Source organism: Phalaenopsis equestris, unplaced genomic scaffold (assembly GCF_001263595.1).
Source record: "Phalaenopsis equestris unplaced genomic scaffold, ASM126359v1 Scaffold000002, whole genome shotgun sequence".
NCBI lineage: Eukaryota > Viridiplantae > Streptophyta > Magnoliopsida > Asparagales > Orchidaceae > Phalaenopsis > Phalaenopsis equestris.
The window spans coordinates 68,661,725-68,681,380 of record NW_018164444.1 but is presented as its reverse complement, the minus strand read 5'-3'; the positions used below and the strand labels follow the sequence as shown (position 1 = coordinate 68,681,380).

At 34.4% G+C, this 19,656-nt stretch overlaps 1 protein-coding gene across 3 annotated transcripts; it reads right to left on the bottom strand.

Moving 5' to 3' along the window:
* Positions 1-1,321: 1,321 nt before the first annotated feature.
* Positions 1,322-17,785, bottom strand: LOC110039408 (3beta-hydroxysteroid-dehydrogenase/decarboxylase-like). 3 transcript variants are annotated; one of them, XM_020744452.1, is made up of 13 exons: positions 17,460-17,785; positions 14,100-14,189; positions 13,081-13,214; positions 12,596-12,766; positions 11,955-12,080; positions 11,812-11,891; positions 5,848-6,046; positions 5,645-5,741; positions 5,381-5,555; positions 2,588-2,744; positions 2,428-2,494; positions 1,871-2,034; positions 1,322-1,547 (listed from the first exon to the last, which is right to left on the bottom strand). In XM_020744452.1, the coding sequence occupies exons 1-12, from the start codon at positions 17,701-17,703 to the stop codon at positions 1,898-1,900; spliced, it is 1,677 nt and encodes a 558-aa protein (XP_020600111.1). In that variant the 5' UTR covers positions 17,704-17,785; the 3' UTR covers positions 1,322-1,547; positions 1,871-1,897. The 3 variants fall into 3 exon arrangements, with proteins under 3 accessions (XP_020600111.1, XP_020600112.1, XP_020600113.1); XM_020744453.1 differs by having other exon boundaries at positions 1,322-1,514; XM_020744454.1 differs by lacking the exons at positions 1,322-1,547; positions 1,871-2,034; positions 2,428-2,494 and having other exon boundaries at positions 2,642-2,757.
* Positions 17,786-19,656: the final 1,871 nt, after the last annotated feature.

Sequence of the window (19,656 nt, the reverse complement as noted above, 5' to 3'; positions counted from 1 at the left end):
ATTTGACTAACCTTTATTGAGAGTCAGCAAATGCCTAATTCATAGGAGGATGAGAGGAGCTAGCAATGCCAAAACCATTTTTATAAGTAGACAAATAAAGAAACCTCAGCTTGATGGTGACATATCCTTGGTATGTTGTTTGTCTAATGATTCTGGGGGTATAACGAGATGTGGTGAGAGTCTCATTTAGGGATTATTGCATTCAATATATGTAATCCTACGGAGAAAACCTAAAAGTACATACATCAATAATGTTCTTCCCCCAAACAAAAGGTAGTACTTGAAGCTTGGCTATGATGTTATTAATGTATGGAAGAAATTTCTCACCTAGCATGTGGTTGCACAAGATGCCCTTGAGTTATGTGCATTGTTGCTTGGTCATTGAGAAGAAGTGTTCGAATACTTGAGTAGGCATTACTATTTAGTCAACCTAAAAGGAGGCGTCTATCCCACAAGCAACAACAAAACATCGTTTGCTGGAAATCGAATTGATAGATATATACCTAAGGGTGTTCAATTTATTCAAATTGATTTGGGTTGATTGGTTGCATATTTATTAAATCGACTGAATCAAGCTGGTTCAAAAACCGCAATTCAAATAACCCTTAATTCAAAATAAAAATTTGGGCCATCATTTAATGAGCCGAACCAATCAACCAGATATACTTCATTCAGTTCCATTTTTCGATATAAAACGATTAATGCGCACCCAAGCTATATCAATCTCCTTTTCCACAAATGAGCACCCACATGAACAAGGCAAGGACATGACTTCCATATACATAAACCATTAGGTCTAGACCAAATGTAACCAAGAACTATAAAATTTCACCTTCCCTCAAAATCGGATAAGGTATTAATACAGTTCAAAAGAAAGTTACTACAAATATCTTTGGCAATTGTGATTATGAAAGATTAAAGAGATTAGTAAGATAATTGTAGGTGATTAAGTATATCAGATGAACATTTGTTACATTTTGAATATCTCAACTTATATCCCTAAGTTTGGTCAGCCTACAAATTTATGCAACATTGAATATGAAAGGAGGAGATCATTTAAATGATATTTTCAAACAAATCTAAGTTTGTTCAACTTCCAAACTATTTTTTTAAGTACAGGATTCACGCCTTTGTGACCCTACAATTCTAATATTGTTTCCTAAAAAATTGTCAATGTAACAAAAGTTCATCATTGAAGCTCATCAAATGGCATAGTTGATTGTTTGCAGATAGAAAATGTAAATTAAGAAATAAAAATTTTAATTTTACTCAATTTTGTAAACGAATGATTTACAATGAAAAAATCTGTGGCGTCCAAAAATAAATAATAATCTTAAAAGATATAAACTGAAATAATTAAATCTAATAGATAACATACAACACAAATAAAAGCTTTCTAAAGAACAAATGGCAAGAAATAATACTCAGTTTATGCAACAAGTAGACGAGAGGTTACATATATACCAATTTGAAACTCGTTTCTTTATCCACTGGGCTCCAACTTCTCAAGACATCTGGCTCATAGTTACGATTAATTATATCAGGTCCTATATGAGAAAAGATTCAATGCCATCCAGACTGAAAAAATCTTATAGGGAAATTTACATATATACCACATAATTTTTATGCTTTACACATCTAACACATAAAGTTTGATATTTATATTTATAATATTTTTGTGTCGTAAACTTATACATGAGAATGTGCATTTCACTTTCAAAAAGTTAATAAAGGTGGTATTTTTATGTGATGTTAAAGTTTTTAGTGTTATTAATGTAAATATAAAAGTTTATAAGTATTAGATATGCAAACACACGAGAATTGTGTGGTATTTATGTAAATGATGCCCCAATCTTATGTTAAATCTTACCTCCAGCTTATTTTAGCAATGATGCGCCTACTGCTGCCTCTTAAATATCTTTGTAACATAAGATTGCAGCTTCAAAACCTCGAATCGAACTCTATCGAAAGCACCATCGATTTCATCTTCCCATTTCTCATAAATATAGACACCTATGAATAATGCTGGAATACCTGAAAAAAAATGATTTTTTTTTTCTTTCTCCTTCTTAAAGTTTAAAATAAAGAGATATCAATCACAATTCAGAATGATAAAGATGAGGTTCAAGGTCTGTTTGGGGCAACTGTTGCAGTTTAAATAGGCAGTCGTGAAGTTGTTGCATAAGAAGTTAAAAATACTATGGTTGCTATTATAGTTTTTTTTTTTTTCAAAAGTCAAACCGTAACTTTCTAGCAGTCACCGCACTTAGCTAGGTTTCATTGCAAAACGCAATTTTCAGCTGTAATTTTTTTAAAAACCTGGCAAAATGCAGCTTTGCCAAACAGAAAAAAAGCACATTATGGTACCGCATCGCTGCCCCAAATGCCCCCTCAGTTTGCAATTGAGGGAAAAGAGAGGAATAAAACCTATTTTGTATGAGCTTTGCACAGTCATGGCTCCAAGGAAACTCACAAGTAATAGGGTGATGACTACCTGTTGATATCAACAGTGAAAAAGTTATAGACACAGTAGAGAACAAAAATGTAAAATATATATAAACCTAAAATCAACTTAAAATTCAATAACCTTAAGATATAAAGACCAATCTCTTCCCTTGTAAAGAGATCTCAGTATGCCAACTAAGGAATTCCATGAGGAACCTAATGATGATGCAAACTGATGGGCATTCTCTTCTGAAAAGTGAAAATAAGAAGGTGGCATCTTTTCAATATTGTAGCCCAATCTGCAACATTGTTCTATGTTGATCATGATTAATGAAACTAGGATGATTGCCAAAAAAATAAAAATGATACGTTAAAAATATAAGGAAATGCATCTTTAGGATGGCACAGCACTCGATGAATCCATGCACTGAAGGATAAATGATCTTTCACACAAATAATAGTTTGAGAAATAAGATATTGAGAATAAGAAGGGCAATGATGTTTGGGAAATTTACATGCGTAGAACACAATTCTTATTTATTTACATATATGACACTTAAACTTTCATATTTACATACATAGCACTTTGGTACTTTAAACCTATACGTGAAAAGGCGTCTTTCACGTTTAAAAAGTGATAATAGTGTTATTTTTATGTGATATTAAAAATTTGAGTCCTTTGTGTGTAAATATGAAAGTTTAGGTGTGAGATATGTAAATAAATAAGAACTGTGTGCTACGTATGTAACTGCCCCCATAATGTTTTGCTATTTATATAATAAATCAATTTAAAAGCATGAAACTTCGAATTGTTTCTATCATTACTTATAAGCCGAACAGCACCTTTTTATTTTCTAGAACAAAGATCGAAGGCCGTCTTGTGGAAGTTCAATTATAGTGAACACTTTCTAATTAGGTTAATTTGTCTATCTTATGCCAATTTTGTTTCACAAAAGTTCAGTTCTTACTAATTTACACATGAGATGGATGTGAAGTTTGTGTCATTAGTTCTTATAAATTGTATGCATATGAATTGTGCAAATATTGAAAATATTATCAAATTATTTTAGATTATTTGAATACTTATTGCTTTGTAGGTAAAATTCAGAATATAAGAATATATGCATGATGGCAAGTTGTTCTATTGTGAACCACTCAGCTAGGAGAACATTTTGGACCATAAAGCTATATAAATATTTTCAAAGTTTTTGAAATCCAAATTTTATGTTGTCACTATTTGGAATTGTTCAGGATAGATTAATTTGAAATTTGTGCGAAGAATTTATTTGAGACCCGACCAAGTATCTGAACATTGCTGTTTTCCAACAAGTGTGCGTATACATACATATAAATCTATTCATGCTTTAGTAATAAAATTTGAAATTATCTTATGTGACAAAATTATGGAAAAGAGGGATTATCAGCCTGTTTGAGTCGTTAAACTCATTAAACTCTATCATACTATTTTCTTTTCCAAAAAGTCGTGAAGGTAAGAAATTACTAAAGGTACGCTGACTTCAAAAAAGTTTTCTTTATAATATGTTTACAAATAACTTGTATTATTATGTTGTCTTAACTTCCTGTAATGGTTCTCCTTTGGTAATGCAAACCTCAATAATGAAGGGGTTGTTTTGCCTGCAAAAAACATAATGTAATGTAAAATAAATGTAGTGCACGAGTATTGCGTTTCAAATACTTTGTTGTTGTTTAGTTTATAGTAAAATAAACGAGCGACTTCATTTTTTTTTTTTTTTTGGTTTAAAGTAAAATGAGAATGGTGGTGGCGGTGACGGTAGTGGCTAACGGTGGTGGTGGTGGTTGGCGGTCTGCACTTTACATTAAGTTATGTGTTTTAAATTCGGCCAAATCAATTGAATTCTAAATTCAACGAAAATGAACAAAAAGCTGAATTTCTAATACAATACTATTTTACATTGAATTGTAATTACATCAAAAAATAGCTGAATTTCCAAAATTCCAGTATTAAAAATGCAATACACTGGTTAAGACTGTTGATCAAACAGCTCCGAATTAACAAGTGTTTTAATGTATTATCACATGAATAAAAATGTGTTCATTCTAAATTATTGATACGACCTAAAGTATGAAAAATTCTAATAAACAAATTTAATATTATTTTGCGTAGAAACACTAACAGCCTCACATATCCATCCCCACAAAAAAATAATCAATCGCCTGCGCCCCATATAGGTTCATGATGGTAATCCTCCACATTCTCCATGCTATATTTTTAGTCTACATCTAAAAGTATTAAGTTTTATTTCAATGTCACCTCCTACATAAACACCAACTCATTAGAAGGTGTCCCTCTTCAACTATCCAGAGAAGAACTCTTCGCACACCATAGAAATTGACAAAAAGCACAATATAATCATAAGCATAAATTAAATCACATGTATGTGTCATGTTTATTTCATGTCATGTAAATGCTTTATAATTTACGGGCATGTTTGTCATTATGAGAGACCCTTAATCTAAATAAATGATCTGAACCTTGTCTTAAGCATATCATTATCATATTATAATAGAAACTAAAGCAAGCTACACATTAGCCTCACCCATTCTTGGTCCGTCTTCCTCTCTCATCTCTCCTGCATATTTTCTCTCTCAAGGTTGAGTACTCTCTCTCTCTCTCTCTCACTCACTCTCTCTGTCTTCTCTCTCAATTTCATTCTTCTAGCCTGATTCCTCTTCTACTTATCAAGCCATCACAAGTTCCACGCTTGTATGAAAGTGATAAATGGGAATTTTTAGTGTAAAGATGACAAATAACTTGAATGTGCTTTTTCAGTTAAAAAAGGAAGATATATCGTGTAAATTGACAATGACATATTGGTGAAATATAGGAGAAAAAAGCAAATGATTTCAAAATCGCTGGGAAATAGTTTTGATTAACAGAAAGGCAGATCCATACATTTTTGTTGGTAGCATGCCATGGACAAACAGAAATAATGCAGACAGAGAAAGAAGCTTCGCCATTGCTGTGATTAAAGTGTAGCCGGATGCAAAGAAATAATAGTAAATAGCAGCCAAGAATAGAACAGAGATGAGAGATTGCTTCTTATCTTTCCAAAGGAGAGTGTTTGCAACTGAAAAACAAATCGACCAACCCCCATAAGCCAAGAAAACTAAACTGAAATCTTGAGAAATTAGGTTTTTGAACTTGTTACATTCATACCATTCTCATTTCCAAGATAGGCATAAACCTTAGAAGTTCGCTTGAACTGCACAGCCCTCAAATGGGAGAATGAATCTATTGTCTTCCTTAGGCCATCCTGCAATCATGCAAAAAAAAAAAAAAGCAGAAGAATTATCCATGAATTCTCTGTATTTTAGAAATGAAGAATAATGAACTGAATGGGTGTATTCTGCAAAAAAGACCTTGAGTGAAACAATAGGTTCATAACCTATATGATCTCTAGCTTTACTGCAACTGAAAGTCCTCTCACATGAAAGAAGCCTAACTCTAGAAGGTGTAAGCTGCGGCACACTCATTCCAAAACATGAGAACAACTTGTATATCAACTCTACTAAATAAGCTATTGGCATCATGACAGGAGCAGGAATTTTTATACTCGGCCTGCATATGAAAAAACATTCATGAAACTAAAACTTTGTCTTTCTTCCTCTTTTGATCATTCTCTAATATGCGCAGTTTCATGCCGAAGAAAAAGACTGTGGGTGCATGTATGCTCTGATTCCCTCCAATCACCAGCCCCACCCCACCTTCAAGTGTATGTCCTGGACAGAGAGATGAAAGAAGGGAACATTTACATACATACCACCCAATTCTGATATATTTACATATCTGACACCTATACTTTACTCGTCACATTTATACCACCGAAATCTTTCATATCACATACCAATATTTTAACTTTTAAAAAGTGAAATACAACTTTTCATGCATAGGTAAGGTGGTATGCATGTAAAAAATTTATATTTGGGTGTTAGATATGTAAATTGTTAGAATAGAACTCAGGGTAAATCTTATTGATACAAAGAGGGGTATAAATACCCATTACAAGATCTCTATTAGAAAACATAGAAATAAAAATAGGATAAAGTGGAAAAGGAAAGGAATAACAAAGAATCCAAGCTAATAACGCAGAATAAACAGGAATTAATAATGGCTAAAACTAGTCATTAATAAATATTCTAACACTTCCCCTCAAGTTGAAGCATAGAAGTCAGTCATGTTCAACTTGGATTTGAAATCGCCGAACAACAGTCGAGGAAGGTTCTTTGTGAGGATATTTGTCAGTTGGTCACTCGATGGTACAATCAGAACACAGATCTCCCTGGACTCAAGTTTTTCTTTAATAAAGTGTCAGTCAATCTCAACATGCTTGGTGCGATCATGATGGATCGGGTTGTGAGCAATGCTAACGGTCGTCTTGTTATCATAGAATAGTAGGAGAGCGGAGAATGTAATACGCAGTTCGTGGAACATGATGCGTAACCAAAATGCTTCACAAATTCTCAGACATGGACTGAAATTCAGCTCCGCACTGCTCCAAGCAACTATAGACTAATTCATGTTTTTCTACATGACCAGATTTCCCCACACAGATGAATGGTGTCCCGATGTAGATCGCCGATCATGGATAAACCCAGCACAATCAGCGTCTAGTAAACTGTAATAGAATGAGTATGGCGGGAAAAAAAAACCTGAGTCTAATGTATCTTTTAAATAGTGGAGAATCTGATGCACAACTTAGAAATGATGCTCATAGGGATCATGCATGAATTGACTAACTATCCCAACTGCATGACAAATGTCAAGGCGTGTATGGGCAAAGTAAATGACTTTCCCCACAAGAAGCTGGTAGTGAGTCATATTTACAGGAACAACATTGGGAATAGCAAGAAGTTTTTCATTGGGATCCATCAAGACAGCCACTGGTTTGCACAGGAAAAGATTGTTCTCTGTCAAAAGGTCAATCACATATTTCCACTGAGACGAGCAAATACTCTAAGATGACCAAGCAATTTTCATGCCTAAGAAGTACCGGAGAGATCCCAAGTCATTCATTTCGAAGGAAGCAACAAGAATATCTTTCAGAGACTCCAATATTGGTAGATCATTACCTGTGAGAACAATATCGTCAACATGGATAATAAGGATAGCTACCTGATCGTTGGAGGAATGTCGGAAGAAGAGAGAGTGGTCCAATTGAGCCTGAGTGAACCCATAGTTTACCAACACCTTTGCGAGCTTTCCAAACCATGCTTATGGTGATTGCTTCAATACATAGAGGGGTTTTTGCAGCCTACATACTTGCCCTTGAGAGGCAGTGGAGTCAAAGCCTGTAGGAAGAACCATGTATACCTCCACTGTAAGATCGTCATTCAGAAACACATTCTTGACATCAAGCTGGAATAAGGGTCAATCCAAATTCACTGCAAGGGATAAAAGAACCCGAATGGTGTTTAATTTAGCAACTAGAGCAAACTCTATAGAATTGTGAGTACCCTTTGGCGACCAAAAGTGCCTTATTACGTTCAAATGATCCATCAGATTTAAACTTGATGCTAAAAATTCATCTGTCTCCCATTGCTTTCTTGCCCCGAGGAAGATTAATAAAGTCCCAAGTATAGTTCCGTTGAAGGGCATTCATCTCCTCCATGACAGCAGTTTTTCAGGTTGGGTCTGCTAAGGCAGCCTCAATAGTAGATGAAAGTTGATAATTGGTCAGGGATATATAGCAAATGCTCTGTAGGTTGACAATAAACTACGAAAAGAAATATAGTTTGCCACAAGATAGAGAAAACATGTCTTATTGTGTAACTTATTACAGGAACTGACTTCCTCATTTAAAGTAGGAACAGTGTTGGGGATGTCGTCTGGAGGGGATTCAAGGTCCAGCAAAGGGTTAGTAACCTATAGAGTAGGCGCATCAAAACGAGTGTGTTGAGTGTAAAAATAGAGTGTGAGAATGTGTTGGTGGAACCAAAGGGACAGAGGGCTCCTTAGTGATGGTAGTAGCTGTAGAACCAAAGGAATGGAGGGTTCCTCGATGGTAGATGACGTGGGGGGGGGGGGGGGATCCACAAGAAACGAGTGTGTCGTATGGTAAAGAAAAGTGTACAAGAACTCTAGCTCCCCCTCACTGGAAACTGAGTTAGGAAAGTAGGAAACACTTGCAAAAAAAGAGACATCGGCACTAACATAAACCGAATTTATGGTAGGGTCAATGCATTGATGCCCATTTTGAATGGCATTGTATATGAGAAAAACACATTTTATGGATTGGGATCAAGTTTACCCCGAGTTGAGGCTGTATTCTGAACAAAGGTTGTGCACCCAAAAATTTTGAGATCTAAAGTAGAGAATACCCGAATGTTAGAAAAACACGGTCTCAAGACGGCTAAAGAGTTACGAAAGTTGTAAATTTTTTTGGGAACTCTATTGATGAAACAAGCAGCGGTAGGAATGGCATCATTCCAGAAACGTTTTGGGACACTAGAGTGAAGCATAATGGAGCGAGTAACGCCAAGAAGATGTTGGTTTTTTCTCTCAGCTATCTCATTTTGTTGAGGAGTGTCGATACATAAGCTATGATGGAGGAAGTCTTTACTTACCAAGAATTCTCCTAATATAAAGTTAAAAAATTCACGATTATTGTCAGTCCGAAGGACTTGAATAGAAGTTTTGAATTGAGTCAAAATGAAGGTGTGAAATTTTATAAAAGTGGCAGCAGCTTCATATTTATCTTTTAAAATATAGACTCATACCATCTGAATGTGGTCATCAATCAAAGGAACCAACGTTTATTGGTGTAGCTAGGAGTGCGAGAGGGTCCTCATAAGTCACTGTGAATATAAGAGAAAGAAGCGAAAGATGGTAATGGGGCAGATAAAGAACGCGATAATGTTTAGCTAAGTGACAGGTTACACATTTGAAATTAGAAGGATTTTTGTTAGTAAACATCAACGGATACAATTGTTTTAGAGACTTAAAAACTAGGATAACCCAATCGGCAATATAACAACATAAGAAAGCATTCAGTGAACTGAGATAAACTGCAACGACTAGATGGAGTGTCCTTGTTCTACGTTCTTTTCTCTTGTAAAAAGTAAAACCCGCCAACCCGCTTAGCAATTTCAATCATCCTCCCCTAACGACGATCCTAAAAGACACAAACATCAGAGGAAAAATGAGCAACACCATCAATGTCATATTTCAGCTTATTGACAGATAAAAGGTTACACTTTAGCAAAGATGCATATAATACAGATTCCAGAGTTAGACATGTTATTAAAACAGCAGACCCTTTATCAACAATAGAATTTTGAGACCTATCAACAATTTTAATAGTGTATTTCCCTAAACAAATATAGTATGTCGAGAAGGCTTGAGAGCTTCCTTTCATGTGGTATATGGCACCTTAATCAATAATTCATTGACTAGAAAAGACAAAAGAAGTGAGTGTCGTGGGATTGGTACATTGATGAACGTGAGAGGTCGACAGGTCGGAAGAGAGCGGATTGAATCCAAACAACTTAATTAATTGCACTATTTGATTTTTAAGAGAATTGGAGTACTCTGAATGTTCAGGTAGAGGTCAGTTGTACTGTGTTGGATTCAGAAGTTGTAGCAAAACCCTTGACAGCAGAAGATTTGGCCGACGGTTTGGATGTAGGTTTCCCGGGAGCATCCAACATTTATTACGAGTATGGTTGGGTTTGTGATGGTGATCACAAGTGAGGTGACCTGCCCAGAGTTGAAGGTTACTGTCGCTTAGTTAATGAGTTGCAATTAAGAAGTTCGTGTTGTATTTCTGTCTCTGCAGAGGAACAAAGGTCGGAATTGACCCTCCGCTGGAATCAAGTTCACTTGAGGATTATGCCATGATTTCAACTGATCCAAAGGAGATGTTGAGTTGTTGAGGCATCGGACAATTCCAGAAGCAGGAGGGGATAGATCCGACCTAGAGAAGAAGCTCCGGCAATCCGAGAAGAGATCCATTTGGACAGCCTTCCTTCGAGGGTAGAAACACGTTTGGTCGGTTGGACTGATGATTGAACGTATGTCAGGCCAGCTAGAAAGAAAGAGGACCACTGTACCGGCAAACCTGAAGAGAGACCGAGCAATCAGGCTCTGTTTCTAGCAGCTGGACAGTCAGGTTGTGCCTTCTGAAGCAACATCCGGCCAGCACGAGGTAAAAGCGGCGCCTGAAAGAAGCTCTAGCCGACTGAACTGGACTCGGGAAAGAGAGACTACGAGATCCGATCGGCTAAAGGAAGTGTCAGTGCCGATAAGGAGCAAATGACGGCAAGGAGAGGCCCGACGGCTAGGTCAAGGCCATGACTTTGATACCATGTTAGAATAGATCCCAAGGTAAATATTAGTGATGCATAGAGGGGTATAAGTACCCATTACAGGATCTCTATTATAAAAGAAAGAAATAAAAACAGGATATAGTAGAAAATGAAAGGAATAATAAAGAATCAAAGCTAATATTTGTTTATGAAGGCCAAATGTCGTATCAATATAGTTCAAAAGGCTAAAACTAGCCAATAAATAAAAATTCTAATATAAATACATAAGAATTGAGTGATATGCATGCCAATCTTCCTAAAAAAAAATAGAGAAGGGGCAGAGAGGGGGGGGGGGGGTGGGGTTGGGTGGTGTGGGGGGGAGGAGGAGGAGGATCAATGTGCATGAACTCATGTACATTTGTATCCTTACAGCCCCACTGTGTGAGCATCCATTTTCATTTTTGTAGGTTTGTTGGTGCGAGAAGCAAAAAGAGGTGAAGGAGGACATATTTTGTTTACAATGGTTGTGAAATTCATATCGATTCAACACTTCACCATATTGGGATATTCAAATGCAATTAGAAAAGTAGAAGACTAGGGTTTTCAGTTACTGAGAGACAGCATGATAAAAGTTATTACAAATCACTCCAAGAGATTCAATATAAGTTAGGAAAACAAACACACAATATACAGGAAACGTCTATGCTTTGCAATATAATGAATTATGGGTCAATAAAGTGGCTGAAACTCCAAACGGAAATGATAGGAATTGGTCCTTGAAGAGTAATGATTCATGATTAAAGCGTTATGGTGATTTGATCAAAGTGTTGTCAATGTTAATATCAAAGTTTGTTTTAGATATGTAAGAACATATGATTTGTGTGGAATGTACGTAAATGCCCGCTTTTCTTTACTCGTAAACACACCCATATGTATAAAACTTTAAACTCAAATCCTCGTGCTTTGAGACAAAGCATCTAACCATTAGGCCGAGTGTGCTGCATGCATTATAGTGAGCTTATGCAAATTTTAAATTGCACAAATCAGCACAAAAAGCAAATAGCATGGAAAAATTTTCACCTTTCATATCCAAGGCCTTCAAGAATCAATGACATGAACTCCCAAAATTTTATCGGTTCCACATTTGTAATGAAATATGCCTGAGGGAAGGTAAAGTAAGAGGAAATTATCAAGGAGAAGAAATAAAAACAAAAATAAATTACCTGTCCTGCTACTATAACTGCAGCTGTACCACCTGTGGCTAGAGTTCGTTCAGCACATATGTGGGCATATGCCACATTTTCAACATATGTGAAGTCATACATATTATTTCCATCACCAATGATGTACTGATAAAATGAAAAATATGTTAGTATAACACAAACACCTGCATTAGTGTCAGTAGAAAAGCCAACCCCATTTTGACACCCAAGAAAATAAAAATAAGATAAAAGCATTTGATGCATTTCATGGTAAAACCCTAACCCATATTTTTCATTTTTATCAAGTTCTCAATAGTTTGATTGTGGCGCATGTAAATACACTGGTTTGGTAGTTCAAAAAATTCACCCAGATGGTTAATTTGTAAATATCAATGTTTCTGGTGGTCTTTATGTAATTATCCCATATCAAAAACAAATTTTGAGTGTTAGATATGTCAATACATATGCATTGGGTGGTATGATTGTAAATGCCCCAACTTAAATTATACTTCGTTATGAACTATCATCCATATACAAAAATCGAACCACCTAACAAAATTAAGAAAATGTAACGAAAAAATGATAGTAATTGCAAGACTTGAACAGTGCGGGAAATAGATTTATATTATGGAGATGAAATCATCAGAATATGACTGCATTACCTTGGATTTTCCAGCCCTAGCAGCAGCAACAAGCGAAGGAACCAATAGCCTGTCACCCGGGCCAAAAATGCTGCTAGGTCGAATACAACAAGTCAAAAGCCCATTTCTACCATTCGCCCTTAGAACCAGTTTTTCTGCTTCTGCTTTAGTCTCTGAATAAGAGTCATTGAACTGGAAAAAGAAGAATAAGATTTCAATGGTTCAGACATAAAAACATTGTATCCAGCTACTTACTTTGAACATTTTTAAGTAGAGGAATTTACAGAGATACCACCTAATTCCTATGTATTTAGATATCTAACACCTAAAATTTAATTTTTACATTTATACCACAATTTTAACTTTTAAAAGGGAATTACACCTTTTCATGCATAGTCAAGGTGATGTGTATGTAAAAAATTGAACTTTAGGTGTCATATGTAAACATATAAGAATTTAGTGGTATCTATTTAGATTTTCCTTTTTTAAGTACAGGTTATGGGAACCTTTATTGGATATGGCATTGACTCCTTCCCGTTATAAATTCCATGAATGCCGTCAAAGACAACACTAGGAGAACTGGTATAGATCAGTCGTTTAACTTTGCATTCAATGCAAGCATCTATAACATTTTTGGTTCCTGAAGTTGAAAAAGTAAATATTAGCCAACAAAATTATCTTAATGCTATAAGAATCTCACAAATTTATCTGATCTTTTTAAAATTTATTTGATAATTTACATAGATAATAAATTATCTTAATTTAACATTCATGAACAATCGCCCATGAAAATCTTCAATGAGTATGAACAATCGAAAATGGCCTTCAATTTTAACATAACAAAATCCTAAGAAATCTGCAATTATATCCCTTTAAAGGAAAGGGAAATGCGGAGAAATTGCTCCTAACTGCAATATTTTATCAGTCTAAGCTTGCAAATTTCTGAGGTTTGGTTTGGTGAAACAGAAATACAATACACAATGAATGCAGTGTAAAAGTAATGTTTTGCAATTGGAATACTTTAAAGTAGTTTGGTTCAATATAAAATAAATACATGACTTCACATTTTCTTGATTGGTTTGAAGAAAAAATAATAATAATATAAAATGTGGCTGGTGAGTGGTAGAGGCGGAGGTGGTGGGGGGTAGCGGGGGCAGTGGGGGCCGGGCGACGGTCGGCAACAAAGGCAGGTAGTTGGGCGGTCAGCCGTTGTGGTCAGTTGGCAAGGGAAGCAACGGCAGGCTGGCGGGCGGGCCATGGGCAACACTTACACAAAGCAAAGTATTTGAAATTCACCCACAGAAGCAAATTTAAAATACATTGCAAATGAATTAGAGAATGAGTTTTAAAAGCATTACAATTTACACTGCATTTACAATTCGTTTGACAAAACACCCAAACTTTTGAAACTCTTTCAAAAGGAATACAGTGCACTCCTTTTGCAGCAAACCAAAAGAGCTACTTGAGCGAATAACGAGTGAATAACACTGATGATTCACAGAATAGTAAAGTTGGCATATATTACCTCCAACATTAACAGAATAATGAAGCTCGAAGTTGTTAATGGACGAGTCCGGGGCAGCCATATGAAAAACAACTTCTACGCCATGAAATGCTGGACATATAGTACATATTAGCAAAAAAAACAAATCAAGTAGGTGAAGCTTAGATGAACTTATTTATGGTGAAGTAGTAACTAGTCAAAAGAAAAATCTAGAAAGTCCTCTAGCTGGAAGAATTTTTTTAAGTTAAATAAACACGAGTAAATTATTTGGCTAAAAACTTTCTAATTTCAGATTATGGAATGATCAAAGAGATCATCTTCATAGAAGTTCTCATTCTCAATTTTTCAATGAAAATTATCAACAATGGTGATTTTCAAATCACACCAACAACATAATATATATATATATATATATATATATATTACACCAAGAGTTCATAGGAAAGATCAGATCATTAATCACCTATCATATAAGAAAACAAAGCCCTAAAAATCTAGACTATTTGATCATAATTCAAAGTTTAGCACGATAAAGATGAGTTAGAATGTTAATATTATATACATTAATTTGCATGGAATAGTTTCTGTTGAAATTATCTAGGTGATTGATGAAAATTTATCTTGAAAGTAAATAAGCCTTACTTCCTGCAAGCAATTTGATTAAAAATAAAAAAACTCTCCCAAAACCTTTCTCCTCTCTAAGTTCTCCTAACCCATTAAAGTCACTAACACATTTTCATTTAACAAAACCTACATAATCATCTCCCCAATGCTTCTGAAAAATAATAGCTATAGAATCAAGTATTATAGAAGCAAAGCCAGCTACTTCTCTTCACATAATTACTATAGCTTTTTTAATTGCCTTTCTACCACTGCTGTTGGCTCCAATTACTGCCTTGAAGTGTTGGCTCCAATTACTGCCTTGAAGTTGTCTTACTTCTACTGTGTAACTCTCTTAATGCTTCCTTGCAGCGATCCTATTATTATATTATAGTTGTCTTGTAATTTACTCCGCTAAAAACTGATTATTTTTGGTCTAGCAAGAAAATAATCAAGAATAGAGAGGATACTTGCTATGAACAACAAGAATAACACAAAAAAGAGAAAAGTGATCCACAGCATAAATCCGGTCTTGAGGTGCCTTTAATTGATTAATAGATCAATAGAGAACCTCTACAAAATTTTTCAAACCTTCATGAATCAATTCTCTCTGCTTACAATGAACTTGGATCATAACATTGAGATTTTGATTGTGGATCGAGTTCGTATAAAGGTTGTGATCTGTTATGTGTTATACAAGAAAAGAGAATATATAAAGAAAAAAGAGAGTTACTTCTTGACTTTGAGACGCATCGAAATTCAAGAAAGAGATAAGAGCAAGAAGAATATGAAGGAAGCCAAACAATGGCTATAAATAATTCAGCATCAAACTAGTCAATTAAGTCCCTAGATTGATAGTAGATGGTTGCTATGTTAGAGTGGGTGGGGTCATATCCCATTCATGCTCCCTCTATGCCACAAAAAAACATAGTTGAAGAGAAACTACAATAAGGTTATAACTGCCGCTCATGAAAGAAGAATGTGAAGATTCAAAGTATATGACGAGTGGAGATTTCTACTTATGATGGAATAGTTGATATCAAGGAGCTAGATTCATGGATCAATCAACTCAAAACTTAATCTTACATGGATATGGCACTCATAATAAGTTTATTTTAACTCAATTAAAGTTCATTCATTATATTCTAGAATGGTGGAATGCCCAATCAAATATGACTAACATCAAGACATGACTTATGGAATGTTCAAGCAACAGATATGTCCTTAGTCCTTCCTTGGGCTTAGTTGATTTGCTGCAAAAAAAATTGTACACTTGAGAAATAGGTCAACATGGATCGCTACCAACCTTTGAATTATGCTCTTAGAAAATAGGTTTAAATAAATATCTAACAAGCCTGCTCGTGATGCTTGAATCCTAATAAGAACTTGGCATTTCTATATTATCTATGAAAACCTTGATTTTAAGAGGAATGGCAACTATAATAAACTATTAAGATGGAGAATGTAATAAGGTTCCAAATTTTGGTTTCAAAGGATTTTAAATGGTAGCTCATGGATTTGGCTGTTTTTGGTTACCTAGAAGGCCAAACATGAAAATATTTTCTATTGAAAGGTTATGGAGCTCATTAAGCTGATAAAAATCAACAACTTATAAGCAAAAAAAAAGAATTAAAAAACAAAGTTATGAGAAAAATATAGAAACAAACAACATAGTAAAATGCAAAACGGCAAAAAGAATTAGAAATGAAATATTAAAGAAATTAACACAATGAATGAAGCTCAAATGTAACGAAATTTTAAAAAATGAAATCACATTAGGATAGAACATACCACAAAGTTTTCAAAACATTCAAAGAATATTTGGTATAGATATAATAATGATTGATAACTGACAAAAAAAAAAAATACAGAATATGCTGAAACTAAAACAAAAAAAATTAATCAGTGCACAATAAGAAGTTCCCAATAAAAATAATACACAACAACCAACATTTCAGAATATGCTGAAACTAAAACAAAAATTATGAATCAGTGCACAATAAGAAGTTCCCAATAAAAATAACTTTTTTGTGTTATCAATTTAAAGTAGGATGAAAAGAAAGCAATGCAAATGAATGAATGATCACACAGATAATAGCTTTTTGATTAAACTAGACCAAGTTAACAGTACAAGTTACTCCTAAATTAGCACAACAAATGATTTAACATGATGAAATGAGCCCTAAAATCAGAGATGCCATATGTTTGGATATCTTGATGCCATAATGAACACAAAAGCTCCCGGGCATACTAAGGGTTGTTTGGGGCAGCTTGTACGTTTCAGGATAAGCTGTTTATCCTGAAACGCAGCCCGCGGGCCGGCCGCAGGGGTCGACCTGCGGCCTGCGTTTAGTGTAAAAACCCAAACGTAATTTCGGATAAGCTGGTGAAACGCACGAACTAAACGGTACGGCGGCGTCAGCACTTATTAGATCACATTTAATCATGCTATGTTTTTTAATATATATATATATATTTAAGTATCCTTAAACTCATCAATACTTAATTTTTTCAATCATAAACTAACTACTGTGAGAACCTACATTGAAATCTAGTAAGCCATGATGGGGCTTACGATACGATTTTTTCACCTTCAATCCACAACACATAACTAATAGCAATGCGCGGCATTACTAATCCAATATAGCTCAAAGATGCACAATCAATAACGAAACGGAAACACTAAAATAGCAGCCAATCACATCCAAAGATTCAAAGCGTAACCCTCGATGAAATTGCAACTGCTGAAATAAATATAAGGCAATGCAAAGAAGACGACACCTTTAGAGACTTGGCGCTTCCATCGTAGATCGGCGGATATGTAAGCAGCTCTTCCGGACTTGAGAGCTTCGCCGACGACACCTGTCTCCTCATGAGGTTCGAGATTGATGGAGGGCCCCAGATCGACGATTCGCACGCGCCACTCCTGCGATCGGAGCAGCATCTGTACAAGGTGGCGCGCGGCGAAGCCTCTGCCGCCGGTAAGCGCGCACCACCGCTCACCGTCGCCGTCGATTGCCGCCATACTCCCCGCCTTGCAGATGATAGGAGATGGGTACCGGTGAAATGAGCCGCGGGAGTGAAAATTTCGCCTGATTTTCTGTCAATGAATGTTAAACTTTTATTCTTAAGAGAGATTATTTTTTGGGGGTATTTATAAAATTTGCTCTTTTATGAGAAAATTATTAAAATTAAATTTATGCAAATAAATATAATGATTTTTTTTATTTATATGCAAATAAATATAATATATATATGTGAATATTAGATACTTATGTAATTTTAGTACTTGGAGGAGAGACGACAAGAACCCTACAATTTATTTATAAATAAAATAGATGAGTAATAAAATAGTGACAATAGATATCCAAACAATTAAAGAGATGATAATCATGATATATTAGCATTAGTGGTTGCTTTAAGTCCTTCAATCATGGATCTAATATCATCTAGAGTTCCAAAGCTTTGCTCATCTATGTATGTAGGCTCGAGTCCTCTTACATATCTAAGTCCATTGTCAGATTAGGATGCAATTGTCAAGTTAACATTATCATATTTTTTGTATTGGTCGTCCTAAGAATTACATTAGAGTAGAGCTAAGGGGCTACTGTACATGGTCCCCTCCCTCGTTTTGGTACATCATTATGATATTTTGCTGCAATGTAATTTCAAATAAAATAAAGATCGATGTCAATGACACCTTTTACTCGATGAAATGTTGGAAACTATCTCCAATTCTACCTTAGCACCTTTATTATTTGCAACATTTGCAGTATAAATCATCAACACCAAGTGAATCAAAGAACATGGTTAAGGATGGTGCACATTTGCATGACATTTGGATGAGCATCGATACTAACTATTACGTGTCTTACATCACTACAACCCAAAAAGAAATGTTAAACCATCTTAACATCACTATAGCATTATTTTGTTGCACATGCATGTATATTTTTATTTTTATTTTTGTTTTGCATGTACTTTTCTATACTAAAATAAATTTTCAGTGGAGTTAGTGTTACCTTTCTCTAATTTTTAAGGTAATTTTTTTATTATAGGTAAATTTTTTATTATATTTTAATTTGTTAACATAATCATAACATTATAACTTTCATGATTGTTGTGTGTCAAAAAATTCACGACGGTGAAATGATTTTAATGTCTTGCCATTGTACGAAGATCTGACACACATATTGATAAAAATAGCTTAAGTTGTGCTAATATACACTGAACTTATTTATGTTGGAAAACTTTGAAAAGTGAAAAACACAGAGTCTAGCCCAGTCAAAATAATTTACTGTGTGTTTGTAAGTATAGAGGTGCATCATTCTCTCGCAACAGAGAACGAGTTAACAATATTACACTAAAATTACAAGTCATTATACATTATCATATAAAAAATATCACTATTTTAACTAAAAAAATTAAATGTACTTTTTCATTCATAGGTAAAGTGACATGTATGCAAAAATTAAAGTTTATATTAGATATGTAAATACATAGGAATTCAATAGCTAGTATGCAAATCTTCCAAATTTATACATTGTCATTTAAATACTACTTTGAATCTAATTAATACTTTTCTTAAAATTAGCTAGAAATCAATCTTTAATCAAATTTAATGACATCAAACTTAAAAAAACAAGCTAAAGTATAGACTAATATTGAGAAAAAATATTTAATTAAAATAAAACTAAATCAAGCAATAATTAATAATTCAATTAACAAATTAACATAAATATTAAAAACTTTATTCAACACTTTTTTTTTTTTGGAATTTTATTCAACATGCTTAATCGTTATTTATTAATATTAATATTATTTATTTCGTTATATCAAATAATTAACTTAAACAGATATTAACTTCTAATTAGCATCTGATATTGAATATGATGCTATTAATTTTAAAATACATTATTTTATAAATATTAAATAAACAAAATTCATTAAAATTACAAAACACACACACACACACACA